Below are 14,709 nucleotides of genomic sequence, written 5' to 3' on the forward strand. Positions count from 1 at the left end.
AATAAACCGTTGGAACACGCATGACCGGTAACCATAGCAACGCCGGTAAACAAACATCGCAAAGCCCAATCCAGGGTTGAATCCGAATACTCATACTTATAGTATGCATTTTGTAGTGCGCCACAAATATAGCGCGTCCGAATGCTCAGTACGCATTGTGTAGGACGGAAAACGTTTCCGAATGCGTACTACCGCCACAGTATACAACGGTAGGTCACTACGCTATCCCACAATGCAACCGGAGTCTGGTAACGAACGAAGAAGAGATGGCTGACCCGACACCACCAATAGCGGCTTAGAAACGTCGTAGAAAGCGGCGAAAAAAAGAGACATTAAAAAGAGTAAAAAAGTAATATAAGTAGTCAAGTAAAAAGAGACATTTTTAATAGCAACGATGACAAGACGGAAACAGGTAACTTATCAAGGTAATTTTGCCGGCATCTGAGGGGAGATACGTCATCCCCAAACATCCGGTGGAGTTTCGGCGGTGTTCGGAAGCGTTCAGAGGCGTTCTACGCATAGCTGTAGACCGTACTACACTGTAGTACCGTCAAGTAGTAGACACTGAACAGAAATAGTATGTACTAAGTATTCGGATTCAGCCCAGGTCTTACTGAAGGCATTTAATGGTCAAAATATTATTAATAAATATTCGAATATATTCGAATATTAATATTAATGAACAAACAAACTTCGAATATGATTTTTGGGCAAAAGTCAAAGCCCTAATATGCGTATAAGTGAAAATATTCTGCATATTGTCTGTAAAATAACTATGCCAAATGCAGAATTGTTCGCCATTAATCCAAATAGAATGATGATGATTTAAAAATGCATAAGCAACGTCCATCCTGCCTTATTCTATCATTTAGGGAATTCACTTTAAATACACCCTATTTAAGAAATGTATGGCATGTTTTCGACCGCTGAGAGGTAGCGGCTCTAGCGTAATGGATTGGTATAAGACCCGAACGCCAGCGACCGGGGTTCAATTTCGCCGGTCTATCATCATGCATTTTACCCCCATAGATGTGGTGCCAGCACGGCCTTGAAAATATGGGTTCAAGTTCGAAATAAGCACAAAAATATAATTCCATAAGTTTTAGTGAATAAGTATTCCATATGCATGAGAATTAGGACTTTTTAAGCTTCACATAAATTCGCGTCACTTGGGAGTCGAACCCCCCGCGCAGAAATTCAAGACTGACGCGCTACCTCCACTCTAGCATCTGTCACCGAGACACAATGCGCAACAGTAATCATTGTCTACATAAGGTCCAAAAGGACGATCAAATAACGAACACCCTCTGATGAGAATCTGTATCTCTCATGAAGAACCCCAATTTCGTTGTTTGCACAATGACAATAAAGTCTGAAATCTGAATATCGTCAGACAATGCCAAGGGATCGGTTCTGTCCCGTAAAACCCTCTGGGCCCTATTTTAACGGTCTGAAACGCAAGTGGGAAGCGCAAAGCGCAAGTAGCTTTGTGGGCGGTTCTACGGCGCTATCGCTATTTTACAGGCGGATAAATGACGCTTGCGCCGCGGCGCAAGTGTCAAAAGGGTTGGTCTGAAGCAGCCTAATTACCCGTAGGTGTGGTTTGGGCGTAACGTGCAACAAACCAATGAGAGTGCCAGCTCCCATCCCCTTTAAGAGCCATGAGCGCATTTGAATCGGACGAGTTGATATTTTGACAGCGCGTCTGCAGTCTCCGATGAGACAGATGCACATGAATTTCAAACTGCAAATGGCTTAGTTTATTGCCAAATAATATGGCCTAATTCACACATGGAATAAGGGGTTTTCTTCCACAACTTCAGAAATACTCCTCAAGAGTCCTCAAATAAATTTCGGCAAAGAAAACGTATGATAGGCTATAACATATGATATGCGGTAACTGTGGTTCTATTTAATGATACACGCAATACATTATAAACATTGTTTCTTATCAGTATTGTATGCTATCCTAATATGCATGTGTCCCCGCGGTAATAGACATTGCCATTGATTGTATTATGCGTTACGTGTTTAGTTTGCCCAAGTGAAGGAGTTCAAGTACCTCGGGGTCTTGTTCGCGAGTGAGGGTACTATGGAGCGTGAGATTGGCCGGAGAATCGGAGCAGCGGGGGGCGGTATTGCGTTCGCTTTACCGCACCGTTGTTACGAAAAGAGAGCTGAGCCGCAAGGCAAAGCTCACGTTCTACCGGTCGATCTTCGTTCCTATCCTCACCTATGGTCATGAGGGTTGGGTGATGACCGAAAGGACGAGATCGCGGGTACAAGCGGCCGAGATGAGTTTTCTCAGAAGGGGTGGCTGGCGTCTCCCTTAGGGATAGGGTGAGAAGCTCAGCCATCCGTGAGGAACTCGGATTAGAGCCGCTGCTCCTTTACTTAGAAAGGAGTCAGCTGAGGTGGTTCGGGCATCTGGTAACGATGCCCACTGGGCGCCTTGCCTTGGGAGGTGTTTCAGGCACGTTCCAGTGGGGAGGAGACCTCGGGGAAGACCCAGGACTAGGGTGGAGAGATTATATCTCAACACTGGCCTGGGAACGCCTCGGGATCCCCCCGTCAGAGCTGGTCAATGTGGCCCGGGAAAGGGAAGTCTGGGGCCCCCTGCTTGAGCTGCGCCCCCCGCGACCCGACCCTGGATAAGCGGACGAAGATGAGATGATGATGAGAGTGTTTAGTTTGCGTGTGTTTAAACAGAGCACACACGCGCGCCCGCATTCATTCATTCTTTTTAACACTCACTCACGGTAAAAAAATGTTTTTCACGATCAAATAGGCCTACTCATCAATCCTAAAAGTTATGGGCATGTAGGCCTACACAATGTCTGTGTCAATAAAATATGTGTTTGCTGTACGGTGTTTGCAGATGCATTGATTTAAAAGTACAACTTATTACCGCTGCATCAGCTGTTCTTTCCCAAATAATTTACCAAGAATGTGTGGCTAGGTAGATGAGAGAATCAAAGTGTATGCGCGAGGTGCACAAGCAATCCGTATGCATCGCATGCGCATGTAAGCATGCGCCCTTAAAATAGCATCTGAACAACGCGCCACTGACTTTAAACCAGGTATTTCCTGGTCAGTAGCGCAATGGTATTCAGAGACGGCAAAATACCGTTTGCGCCAGAACACGCCTCCTCCTTCCGCCGAAACCGCCCCTTGGGGCGCATGATCAATCCCTAATTTACCGGCGAGTGGCGCTGGTGGGAAAAGAACGCTCTGCGCCAGTTTGTAAACTAGCAACGACACATGCGCCAGTGACTAAGTCACTTGCGCCGGATGCAAGATAGGGCCCTCTGTCTCCGGAGAGACGCCTGTACGAGAAGTGCGCCGGGGTCCACGGGAACACCCACAAATGGTGACGCCATTGTCAGAGGAGGGGCTAGGAAGCTGCGCACGCCAATTTAAGTAGGCCGATCTCCGGCTAGACTAAGCCGAAAAAACTGCTCCCGACCAGGTTTTGGTTGCGAGCATAAGTCACCATGGTGATACAGCGACGCTAAATAGAGATCGACTTTCGTGGTACAACTAACCCAGGCTTGGAGTCTCAACATACCTCGCTAACCCTCTAAGCGAGCTTCGTGGTACAGGGCCCAGGTGTGTTGTTGTGTGTCCAGGTGTACAGGTGTATACAGGTGTGTTGTTGTGTGTCCCAGGTGTGCCAGCTGCTCTCTGGTAAACCTGTGGTTCAGGAGGTCAGCAGTACGTCCGTCATGGTCCACTGGGACACGCCCACTTCCTCCACCCCCGCCAACGTCAGCTACACCCTTGACTACCGCCAGGAAGGTGAGTGTGTCAGTTGTGAGTTTGTGTGGGTGTGTGCGTGCTGTGCTTGTGTGTGTGTGTGTGTGTGTCTGTGTGTGCTGTGCGCGTGCGTACGTGCGTACGGCTGTGCGTGGTGGTCAGCTCTCCTCCTCTCTCCCCCTCCAGACCCCTGGCCTGGCAGCAGGCGGCCTCACGGGGAGACTTGTGTGTGCCAGGTGGATGGCCTCATCCCAGGGGGCCAATACCTGTTCAGGGTCCGAGCCTCCAGCCCCTGGGGGGCATGCACCCCCCTCCCCCACCTCAGACACCATCACCTGCCCTGCAACACCAGTAATACACACACATATACCCCACACAAATAAACACACGTATACCAGTGTCGGCTGGTGGTCCAAATTATTGGTGAAGCAAACCCCGTCGACCGACGCACCGAAACGAGAACTGATTCCCAAAACAAGAGAAACTGATTTTTTTTTTTAACATACAACAAAAAATATGGTTACGTTAATAAATATACAAACGAACAGAGCTTCGTCTCCCCGCGACCTTATATTGATTGAGTCTAAAACCGTTCTCATCTATTCAGCCAATGGGAGTGCAATCGCGTTGCAATGGCACATGGGTAAACAAATGATAAGGCACAACGATCGCTGTAGGCTTCAATATCATGCAAGCACTTTGTTTTCTTTTTATTTTGTTCTACACCACGATTGCATGCTTTAAACAAGACAAGTTTTTTCAACTTAACTCCCTGTTAGCCAGTTTACCTTGTCATACATGGAGCAATTTAAAATGCTCCTTACCGTAGCACCAACGAGCTGTGTTGTTTTTCACAGGAGGTTTTTTGTCTACCCTCTGCTTTTCACTCGTAATTTGTCCTCATATGAAAGTGACTGAAAGAATCCTGTAAAATGCAGTCACAGTGTTTATTCCCCCCATCATCACCGTTAGCCCAATCCATCTTGCACGTGAGCTAGCGACTACTAGCAAAAAACCCTACCCCCATACAACACTAACCCAACAAAATCCTCACCTACACAGAAAAAAAGATGTGTATCTTATTTAATTAATGTTCAACAAATTATGTAGGCCTATGTGTTCGTCAGTCGTCACTGTCAAAGTCAGTTCACGATAGCTGCCCAATGAAGGCGGTGACTGGCCAGAGTGTTGTGTCAATCATGTTTCAAGTGACGGAGTGCAAAATTCTACCCCTATCGGTCACTGCTTCACGGGTTGGGACTTAAGGGCGATATATGCTCTGTTTTAGACGTAACGCGTTAAGCACGTAAGATACGTAACCCCCCCTTGCGCAGTAAAATATCCCCCCTTACGTGCTTAAGTGCGTCGGACAAATTCCTGACTATGCGACTAAAACACTACGGCCCTACGCAGCTCGCAAGGACTGTGATTGGCCAGCTAACCACATCCTTTCAGGAGTCTCAACATTTCCGGTTTTACAGCATAATAGCGCCATTTTTTAAAAGGCCGTGACAGAAGCGAATGAAGTATTTGAAGAAGGAGAAGAAGAAACACACAGAACGAATTATGATAATTATAAACAGTACCGCGGGAAGTAGGGTGCTGGGGGTGCTGCCGCACCCCCTGTCTGAGGCCCTGTCTTATCACAGAAAACGATTATTTTATTATAAAAACTCCGGCCAAAGTGGAGATTTCTGAAAACGCCGGTTATGTGTTGTGTCAACGGGGAGAAACGGGATTTAGGTTCTGAAGCGTCACATTATGCACCAGGAAATGCTTAACGTCATGTGGGCGCCCGCTGTACCGTATTGGTCCGAATATAAACACAAACCCGACCTATGTTTGGAAAAAAAGATTTGAAGACCAGATTCTTGTTTTTATAAATAAATAAATTGTTATTCATTGAAATAATATACGAAAATTTAAAGGCATAGAATAAAACACTGCATTGCCACTAAACAGTAGTGCAAATAGGCCGTACTGATGTGTACACAAAAGACTATTCCTGACACTCCTCTGCCCCGCTGTGTTCGCTCTGGCTGTGGTCGCTCCGCACTGTTTCGGCCCGTGGCAAAGCGGGTCATCGTCGCTGCTGTCCAAGGCATTTTGAGACGCAGCATTATTTAATGCTCATATGACCTAGTGCTGAAAAAAAGTTATATGAAAAAGTATGAGGGGAGCGGTGGCGCGCTAAACTTGTTCTGTGAGCAGCTGGATGTGAACCATGGTGTAAACACAACGATCGATTTTCGACTGTGCGCGCATGCACTGGTGTAATTGAGCTGCGCTGGCTATATATCTTTTTTATCAATGTAGCGAGTCTAGTCCAGGCTGAGGTTTTTTTTTGCCAGCAACCCTAATACGTTTCCGCGGCTATGATTATAATATAAACAAGCCAGCGATTTCCACTTCCACGCCCACAGATTCGTTCGTTGCTCCCCCTACTGTTCTGGCGGGAGATCCCCTTGCAACACGCGCAGTCCTTACGGGGACCGTAAATCAAAACGTGTCTAAAACAAGTCCCTTGTGTAAATTACGTGCTACGTCTCCTGCGTCTAAAACGACCATAAATAGGCCTTTATCTGCCATAAGGATCAATTGAAACGGAAAAAAAAACACGAGCTGCCTGGGGTTCACTCGATTTACATTGAAGTCAATCGGAATAGTGGTGAAGCAAAGGAAAGTCTGCTTCACTGAAATTATCTGTTCCCACCGTGGGCGGCGCTGTTGTGACTCACAGAATTGATTTCAGGGAAAACAGCTTCGTCTTAGTGACTGTATTTCTGTTTCAAAGCACTGAAAATGGGATTGTTGTACGATTTTTGGTTTATTTATTTTTTAAAAAAAATTTGGTGAAGCACTGCTTCACCTGTAGTCTTATAGAAGCCTCCACTGACGTATACACACTCTCACTCAAACACAGACACAAACAGAGCCCCCAACAGGGCCCCACAGCCCCTCCCCCAACACACACAAACAAACACACCCATACACACACACACACGCACACACTCCCACACACAAACACACACACACACACACACACACACACACACACAAGTAAAAATACACGTTACACAAAAAACACACCTCGATAAACGGACTAGGTAACTGTATTGACTATTTCTACAGGTTGACTCTTCTAAAAGCTTTGACTAGTTTGACTCACTAATGAATGGTACTAGTTAAGGGTACTAACTAGTGGTGTCTCCAGACTCCAGCTTGGATGGGACCGGGTTCCTCTGGAAAGACAACTTCGACACCAGCTTCTCTGAGATCTGTGAGCTTGGAAGGTGAGTCTCCATACTACTGGGTACTGGATGTCTCCATACTACTGGGTACTGGATGGTCTCCATAGTACTGGGTACCGGATGGTCTCCCTAGTACTGGGTACTGGATGGTCTCCATAGTACTGGGTACCGGATGGTCTCCCTACTACTGGGTACTGGATGTGTAAGATGTACTGTTGGGGTATAGATCTATAGATGTAGAGAGTGTTGTGGTTTGGTCTCTTTGGGTCTAAGAGATTGGTCCAGTGTTGAGGGCTCTGCAGGTGTAATCATGATAGATTCCAATCTGAGCCTCAGAGGTAAACCAGCCTTTAGAGGTCCTTCATTGAGGGGTGTTGTCTCCCCAAGGGATGACACTTGCAGCCATTGCAGAGATTACACCTGCAGAGTCCTCAGTACTGGACCAGTCTCCCATCGTGATCCACAGTAGTCCCTGAGACCCCAGCGGTAATGAGCTACAGGTTGGATTAATCTCCTGACCCCGTCTTTCCTGCAGGGGGCGCTTCTCAGTGGTGAAGAAATGTCTGAGCAGAACGTCCAAGAAAGAGGTGTGTGCTCAACATCCTGTTTACTGTTGTTGTTTACTATTGTGAGTGTTGTTTTTGTTTAATGTTTTTGTTTGCTTCAAGGTGTCAATTGTTGTTTAGTGTTTTGGTTTATCGTTGTTGTCTGTTGCAGGTTGCAGTGAAGATCGTGAGCAAGAAGATGCAGAAGAGGGAGCAGATGGCTCAGGAGGCGGACCTCCTCCAGCACGCCCAGAACCCCCAGCTGGTGGCCCTGCTGGATACCTACGAGACCCCCTCCTCCCTCATCCTGGTCTTGGAGCTGTGAGTGCTGCTATAGACCAAGAGACAGAACCCCAACCCAGAGCCAGAACCCCGACCCCCAGACCAGGGTCCGCCCACCCCCCCCAGAACCTAGAAAAGGTTCCATCCCCCCAGAACCCAGACTAGGGTCCACCCCCCAGAAGCCAGACCAGGATCCTTCCCCCCAGAACCTAGAACAGGGTCTACCCCTCCAGACCAGGGTCCATCCCTCCAGATCAGGTTCCACGCCCCCAGACCAGGGTCCACCCCCCCCCCAGAACCAAGACCAGGGTCCACCCCCCTCACCCTGGTCAAGACCAAGGGACCCCCACCGCACCCTGGTCCAGGCCAGAAGGCCCACACCTCACCCTGGTCCAGACCAGAGGACCCCACCCAAACCTGGTCCATGCCAGAGGACCCCAACCTCATCCTGGTCCATGCCAGAGGACCCCCACCTCATCCTGGTCCATGCCAGAGGACCCCCACCTCACCCTGGTCCATGCCAGAAGCCCCACACCTCACCCCCGTCCAGACCAGAGGACCCGCACCTCACCATACCCTTGACCAGGGTTTGGCTGAGCTGATCTGACATTGTGTTTCCTGTCTGTAGCTTGGAAGGAGGCCGTCTCTTTGACTACCTGGCCTCCCATGATGCTCTTCTGGAGGAGAAGGTGGCCTTCTTCATCAAAGACACCCTGGAGGCCCTCCAGCACCTGCACACCTGCAGGGTGGCACACCTGGATTTGAAGGTGAGATCTTCCACCGCATGCCTCCACAGTATCAACCCATCCATTATGTTCTGCATGGTTTGCTGTGAGGAATCACATCATGAAAGGCTTCTACCTTCTGATTGTTGAATCTTGTAGAACCAGACATACCATAAATACACCAGAATTAACTAGTTTGAACTTCCTTGTGATCATTGGTGATTAATGGGAAAATGCATATATAAAAAAATGCAGACATAGATTCTCTCTCTCTCTCTCTGTCCCTCTCTTCCCTTTTTCAGCCAGAGAACATCATGTTGGACGTTCACTCCGTCGTCCCGGTCGTGAAGCTCATTGACCTCGGTGACGCCGTCCAGCTCTCCGCCAACCGCCGCTATGTCCATCTGCTGCTAGGCAACCCTGAGTTCGCTGCCCCCGAGCTGGTCCAGGGCTTGCCGGTCTCCACGGCGACAGATGTGTGGAGCGTGGGCGTGCTGGCGTACGTAGCGCTGAGCGGCGTCTCACCCTTCCTGGATGAGTCCCCTGAGGAGACCTGCGTCAACATCTGCCGCCGGGACTTCTGCTTCCCTGACCAGTACTTCCTAGACGTGAGCCAGGCTGCGAGGGACTTTATCTCCGCCGCTCTGCACCTGGACCCTCGCAAGAGACCCAGCACCACCTCCTGCCTGCAGCACCCCTGGGTGGGCCGGGGCGGGGCACACGGCAGGGAGTACTCCAGGATGCCGCTGGATACGGGCCGGCTGACGGCCTTCATCGACCGGAGACGACAGCTCCACGACGTCCGAGCCATCACTAACATCAAGAGTCTTGTCGGCACGGGCCTCGGAAGCACACTGTGATGCACCCCATGGACACACCTGGACCAGCCGGACACACCTGGACAGGATCGACACACCTGGACCAGCTGGACACACTTGGACCAGCTGGACACACCTGGTCCCTAAAGGACCTCCAAACACTCCAGTACCACCAGGAAACTCCAGGGTCCCAACAGAAACCTCAACTAAACACTTTGTCACACACTTTGTCATCTTTCTGCTGAAACTGTTGCCTCGGTGACCAACAATAGGTTAGCATGCTGACCTCCAGGTACACTCTGGCAGAACAGTCTATGGTGACACCACTCTAGTTATCCAGGGGAACTGCAGCAGGAGAAGGGTTTGGAGCTGCTGTGTCAGGGGATACTGGAGCAGCTCAAAGACACTGTGAATGAAGAGAGGACAAGCTCTGCAAAACACACTGTGAGGAAGTCAGCTGCTGCACTCAGCTTCCAGAGTTTAATTTAGGGGAGACACAGCCTCTGTCTGATTCCTGCAGGGAGCCTCGAAATCATCATACCGAGTCATCATGGTGAAATAATACTTCCCCACTACCCTCTAGCATGGTACCATCCACCATCAGAGACACACTTTGATCTGGGACAACTTTAGATTTACCGATACTGCACGATTTACCGTGCAGTAGCAGGTAATTTGAACAAACCCGAGGTAAATGTTAAACGTTCAGCCATCCTACCATCCATCCATCTCTCTCCTCCACCATTTATTCATGTAGGGGGGGATACAAGGTGGCAAATAGAATCGCTCAGCTTTCTTTTACCCTGGCAACCTCCTCAACCTCCGTCCCTGCTGAGAAGAGTCATTTGTTCTCAAATCTCTTTCATTGGTCACTCCCACATCCCTATATGAACCACAAGGAGACTGGAACAGCTGATCTGACATCTGCTGGGCTGAGGGATGAAGTCGGCTGGACTCACTCAACAAAATACTCCTTATCAATGTCCTCAATTGAAGGGTTCAGTCCATAATGTGAGCAGGAGGAGATATCTTTCAGAGACCTTGATGTATATTCTCGGACAGAGCATGGAGTTATGTCTCTCACGCCTTACATCTGCTAGAATCAGGTAGAGAGGAAACGTCCATTACTGGACGAGGGGAGGTGTTCAAGTCGATCGAAACACACTGTTGTAGTCTGTTCTTCAAACACTAACCTGTCCTGTTGGAGGTAGGGTGACTGACCCTGTGGGGTAGTGAGTTACAGGTTGTCCAACTGCAGGTTTTGTTCATACTGTTGAATGTAAAATATATTGTGTTCTGATATATCCGAGGTCTCTTGTGGCCTACATCTCAATGCATTTGAGTGTATTCAGCGGGTGATTGTGAAATACAAATATAAGCACGCACTTTTATTATAACCATTTTCCTTATCGATGGCAATTTTAATATTCAGCCGTTACATTATCTATAATCTGTTATTTTAGTATAAAATCATTGACACTCATATCTAGAATGTCGTTCATAAGAAGGAAATGTTTACAGACTCCAGCTGCTCTAGTTAGTCAGCTAGGTTAGCATGATTTAACGTGTAGTGGCTTCACTTGTCCACACTGTACATCTATGTCCCAACAGGTTTTACAATCCAGTCCAAACTGTTTTACAAGACCAGTTGTAAACCAGGTCTTGTAAACCACCTTATATATGGAACTCCTGAAGAATAATGGGTTAAGAATGTTGAAGGATTTCAATCGATTTATTTATCGATTTATATTCTAACTTCTATTTATGTATTCTATTGTGTTTCATAATGATTTGCTTATTGAATCAACCTGTCTCTGTCTGTCCAACCCCTACCGGCTCCTTAATGACCTGTCTCTGTACTGTCTATCCCCTACCTGCTCCTAAATTACCTGTCTCTGTACTGTCTAAACCCTAACTGCTCCTTAATGACAGCTATTGGTTTTATTGATCTGATTCTTAAAAATGGCCCATGGTCCAACTTGCAGTACGTTCTTGTAGTAGAAAATAGAAAGGCAATACATTATACACAAATTAAACAACTTCAGTGTTCATGATCCCAATGCAGAGGGTTATGGTTAAGGTTTGGTTCCGTACTAGAGACAGGTTGGTTGAGAGGCTCGTAGTTCCCGTGCTTAACCAGCACGCAATGCAGCATTGCACTGCTAGCGATGGATGCCTGATGAGCCGTGGCCGTGCTGTGTTCGATCCATCCACTGAAGGGAGACAGAGTAGTTTGTAATGCTCATTAAAGGGGACATATTATGAATACAACACTTTTCCTGGGATTTGGGGTGTTGATTTGGGTCTCTGGTGCTCCCACACACATAAAAACTTTGAAAAAAGTCTGTACATGATTTTTTGAGTGAGATATGCATTTCTGAAATCACCCCTATACAGTTACCAAACGAACGAGTCAGTTTCGGCACCCCCTCCTACGTAGGAAGGGGGCACAGTGGAATATTACCTCCCACTTCCCCACTCCCCTCCAATCAGAGCATAGCTAAGACTTTGTGGACCAGCGGACGAGCAGCTCCAGCGGGGGAAACTCGGCGGCAGCTCAGCTCCCGGAGTACACTCCCTTTCTCTGCCGGCGGCTCCGCTGGAGCTGCCGGGGAGCTGTCGCGGCAGTACGGAGGAGGAGACATGGAGAAGAAAGGGATTGTACTCCCGGAGCTGAGCTGCCGGACTGCCGCCCAGCTACCCCCGCCAAACTTTTCAGCTCCCGGAGGACACCCGCTGGAGCAGCCGGAAAGCTTCGGCGGCAGTTCAGCTCCCAGAGTACACCGCCGGAGCTGCTGGATTGCAGCCGTAGCTTGGCTGCGGCCGGACGGCTTCGACGGCGGCCGGACTGCCGCATCAGCTCCGGCGCGCGGAGCTCGGCGGCAGTTCGGCATCTCAGCTCCAGGAGTACAATCTCTTTCTCCTCCATGTCGCGGTTCATGGACTTCAGAGAGTCAAGGCCAAAGTTCCTTAACCCCAATTCTTCTCAACCATGGCCGAGATATCCCCCATTACGAATCTTTACTTGTTGTGAAACTGTCAGAAACATCCGAGGCGCTCATAGCTTTTGGCCGTGATATTAGATATAATTTATATAAATACCTAGGGATGGGAATTGATAAGAATTTCACGATTCCGATTCCGATTCTGCTTATCGATCCGATTCCTTATCGTTTCTCTTATCGATTCTCATTGGGTGAGAAAATAAGTACATATGTGTTTGTTTGTATTAATTCTCTTTAATATCTGATCAGAAGTGCGTCTAGAATTAGGAAATTGTACATTGTCAAATCAATTGGTCCGGACAAAAAAATATATGTTTGGCTTTTTAAGCCCAAATACCATCATTATGTGCCATATAACTAAAAACACAGACTGAAAACAGTCAAGTAAGAGCTTGTGCCTTTTGGAATGCAAACAGTGCTCATTTGCATTCAACTTGTAACAAAATTCAACTGACATAAACAAAATGAAATATTGATTAGACAGAGAGGGCTACCTAATAGTTGGGCCTACCTATTAAACCGTTGGAACACACACGACCGGAAACCATAGCAACGCCGGTAAACAAACCCCGAGAAGCCCAATCCCCTAATCAAGAGAGCTCCCAACGCTACGGCCATCCGGAGGCGCACAGAGCTGTTGGCCGTGATATTATATATAAAATTATATTATATACTATTATATATAGAGCTCCGGGAGACGCAAACTGCAACTATCACTTTCTCCTCCGTGCTGCAGTTCACCCCGGACTGCACTGCACTGAGTTTGACGGTTGAACGCTGATTGGCTGTTACGTTACACATGTCACTCAGTTGTCACGCTGTTGAACGCTGATTGGCTGTCATCACGACAAAAGCTTGTCGCCGGTTTTCTCTCGTGAAAAATTCGATACGCGTCTCTACGGTCACTTTGTATGGGATCTTGTCGCCCCATCGCGTTTGGTGTGAACGCACAATGCGCTTCTTCCTCGGGGGCACCATGTTTGCTGCGTTCTGAACCAAAACAAAGCAGCGTGTGTGTGACGTCATGACGCATTTGCCGCAACCGGAACCGATAAGCGGAATCGTTAAGCAGGCTTGCTAAAGATGCCAAGGAATCGGTTGACTCTGCACCGGTTCTGAACAAGAACCGGTTCTCGATTCCCATCCCTATAAATACCCATGTATAATATTATCATTATTATATTATATTATATTATATTATATAGATCCAGGAGTCTGCAAACGGCAACAATCCCTTCTCCTCCATGCTGTGGTTCAGTCGGACAGCTCATTGGTCACTGGGCAGCAGTTCATTTGCATTAAAGCTACAGACACCAGAAATAGCTGTTGGCGAGATTTTTTTTAAAAGCTTTTTCCTAAAAGCTATTTCCAGCAAACAGCTTCAAAAACATGTTTTCTGGAACTCAAATACTATGTTTACTTGTTGTGAAAACGCCATAATATGTCTCCTTTAATAAACTCAGTGGCCGTGCTGTGTTCGATCTTTCCACCAGAGGGAGACAGGCTGGTTCCTAATGCTCATTAATAAATTCAGTACTTGTTTTCTAAAACCGGGTTCTTACTATCCTTATCTCCCATGCTCAAGGTTCATAGCAGTTATTGTGTGTGAGCACTAGATGGAGCCAATGGCTTTATTGGACAAAGACAAGTGAAAAAGACTCAGAAGCCATAGAATGAACCATAGAAAGATTATCATTGGGGCCAAGAGCAAAGACTTATGGGTAAAGGTTTGGCGTTGAACTCCCTGTGAAGTGAACAGTCGTACCCAAAAAGAAGGAAGTGTGTGTGTGTGTGTGTGTGTGTGTGTGTGTGTGTGTGTGTGTGTGTGTGTGTGTGTGTGGACAGGGATCTTGATATGGTAAACAGCCTCCAGGCTCCAAAGACTCTTTAGAACCTTTAAAGAACCATTATGACTAGAGTCCTGGGAAGCAGAAAGCTAGGGGAGAGTGTGTGGGAGAGAGAGAGAGAGAGAGAGAGAGAGAGAGAGAGAGAGAGAGAGAGAGAGAGAGAGAGAGAGAGAGAGAGAGAGAGAGAGAGTAGGGAGTGAGGGAGGGGAGAGTGGAGGCGGAGCTGAGAGAAAGAGGAATGGAGGAAGGAAGGCGGAGTGAGAGAGGTGATGGACAAAGAGAGGGGAAGGAAGGGAGTCAAAGAAGAATGAAAATACCCAGTTGGATGAGCACTACCTTCAACGTGTGTGTGTGTGTGTGTGTGTGTGTGTGTGTGTGTGTGTGTGTGTGTGTGTGTGTGTGTGTGTGCGCGTTATAGGTGTAGATTGTGTTTGATGCAAGCTGTTAGACATCTGCAGATGGCAGGTTTGCAGAACACAC

General features: G+C 47.8%; 2 protein-coding genes across 5 annotated transcripts in view; both read left to right on the forward strand.

Annotated features, from left to right (window-relative positions):
* The window catches only part of kalrna (kalirin RhoGEF kinase a), a 196,236-nt gene extending 192,430 nt beyond the window's left edge, over nucleotides 1–3,806 (forward strand). For all 4 annotated transcript variants that reach the window (XM_030380530.1, XM_030380534.1, XM_030380531.1 and 1 more), the window contains one exon: nucleotides 3,669–3,806. In XM_030380530.1, coding sequence (XP_030236390.1) covers nucleotides 3,669–3,691 — 23 coding nt within the window. In that variant the 3' untranslated portion in view covers nucleotides 3,692–3,806. The remainder of the gene's footprint in view (nucleotides 1–3,668) is intronic.
* On the forward strand, nucleotides 3,726–11,355 carry LOC115561616 (kalirin-like). The gene is made up of 7 exons (XM_030381758.1): nucleotides 3,726–3,823; nucleotides 3,872–4,107; nucleotides 6,971–7,049; nucleotides 7,543–7,594; nucleotides 7,725–7,873; nucleotides 8,463–8,601; nucleotides 8,862–11,355. The coding sequence occupies exons 1-7, from the start codon at nucleotides 3,726–3,728 to the stop codon at nucleotides 9,417–9,419; spliced, it is 1,311 nt and encodes a 436-aa protein (XP_030237618.1). The 3' UTR covers nucleotides 9,420–11,355.
* Nucleotides 11,356–14,709: the final 3,354 nt, after the last annotated feature.

The sequence above is a fragment of the Gadus morhua genome, chromosome 16, assembly GCF_902167405.1.
Source record: "Gadus morhua chromosome 16, gadMor3.0, whole genome shotgun sequence".
NCBI classification, from domain to species: domain Eukaryota; kingdom Metazoa; phylum Chordata; class Actinopteri; order Gadiformes; family Gadidae; genus Gadus; species Gadus morhua.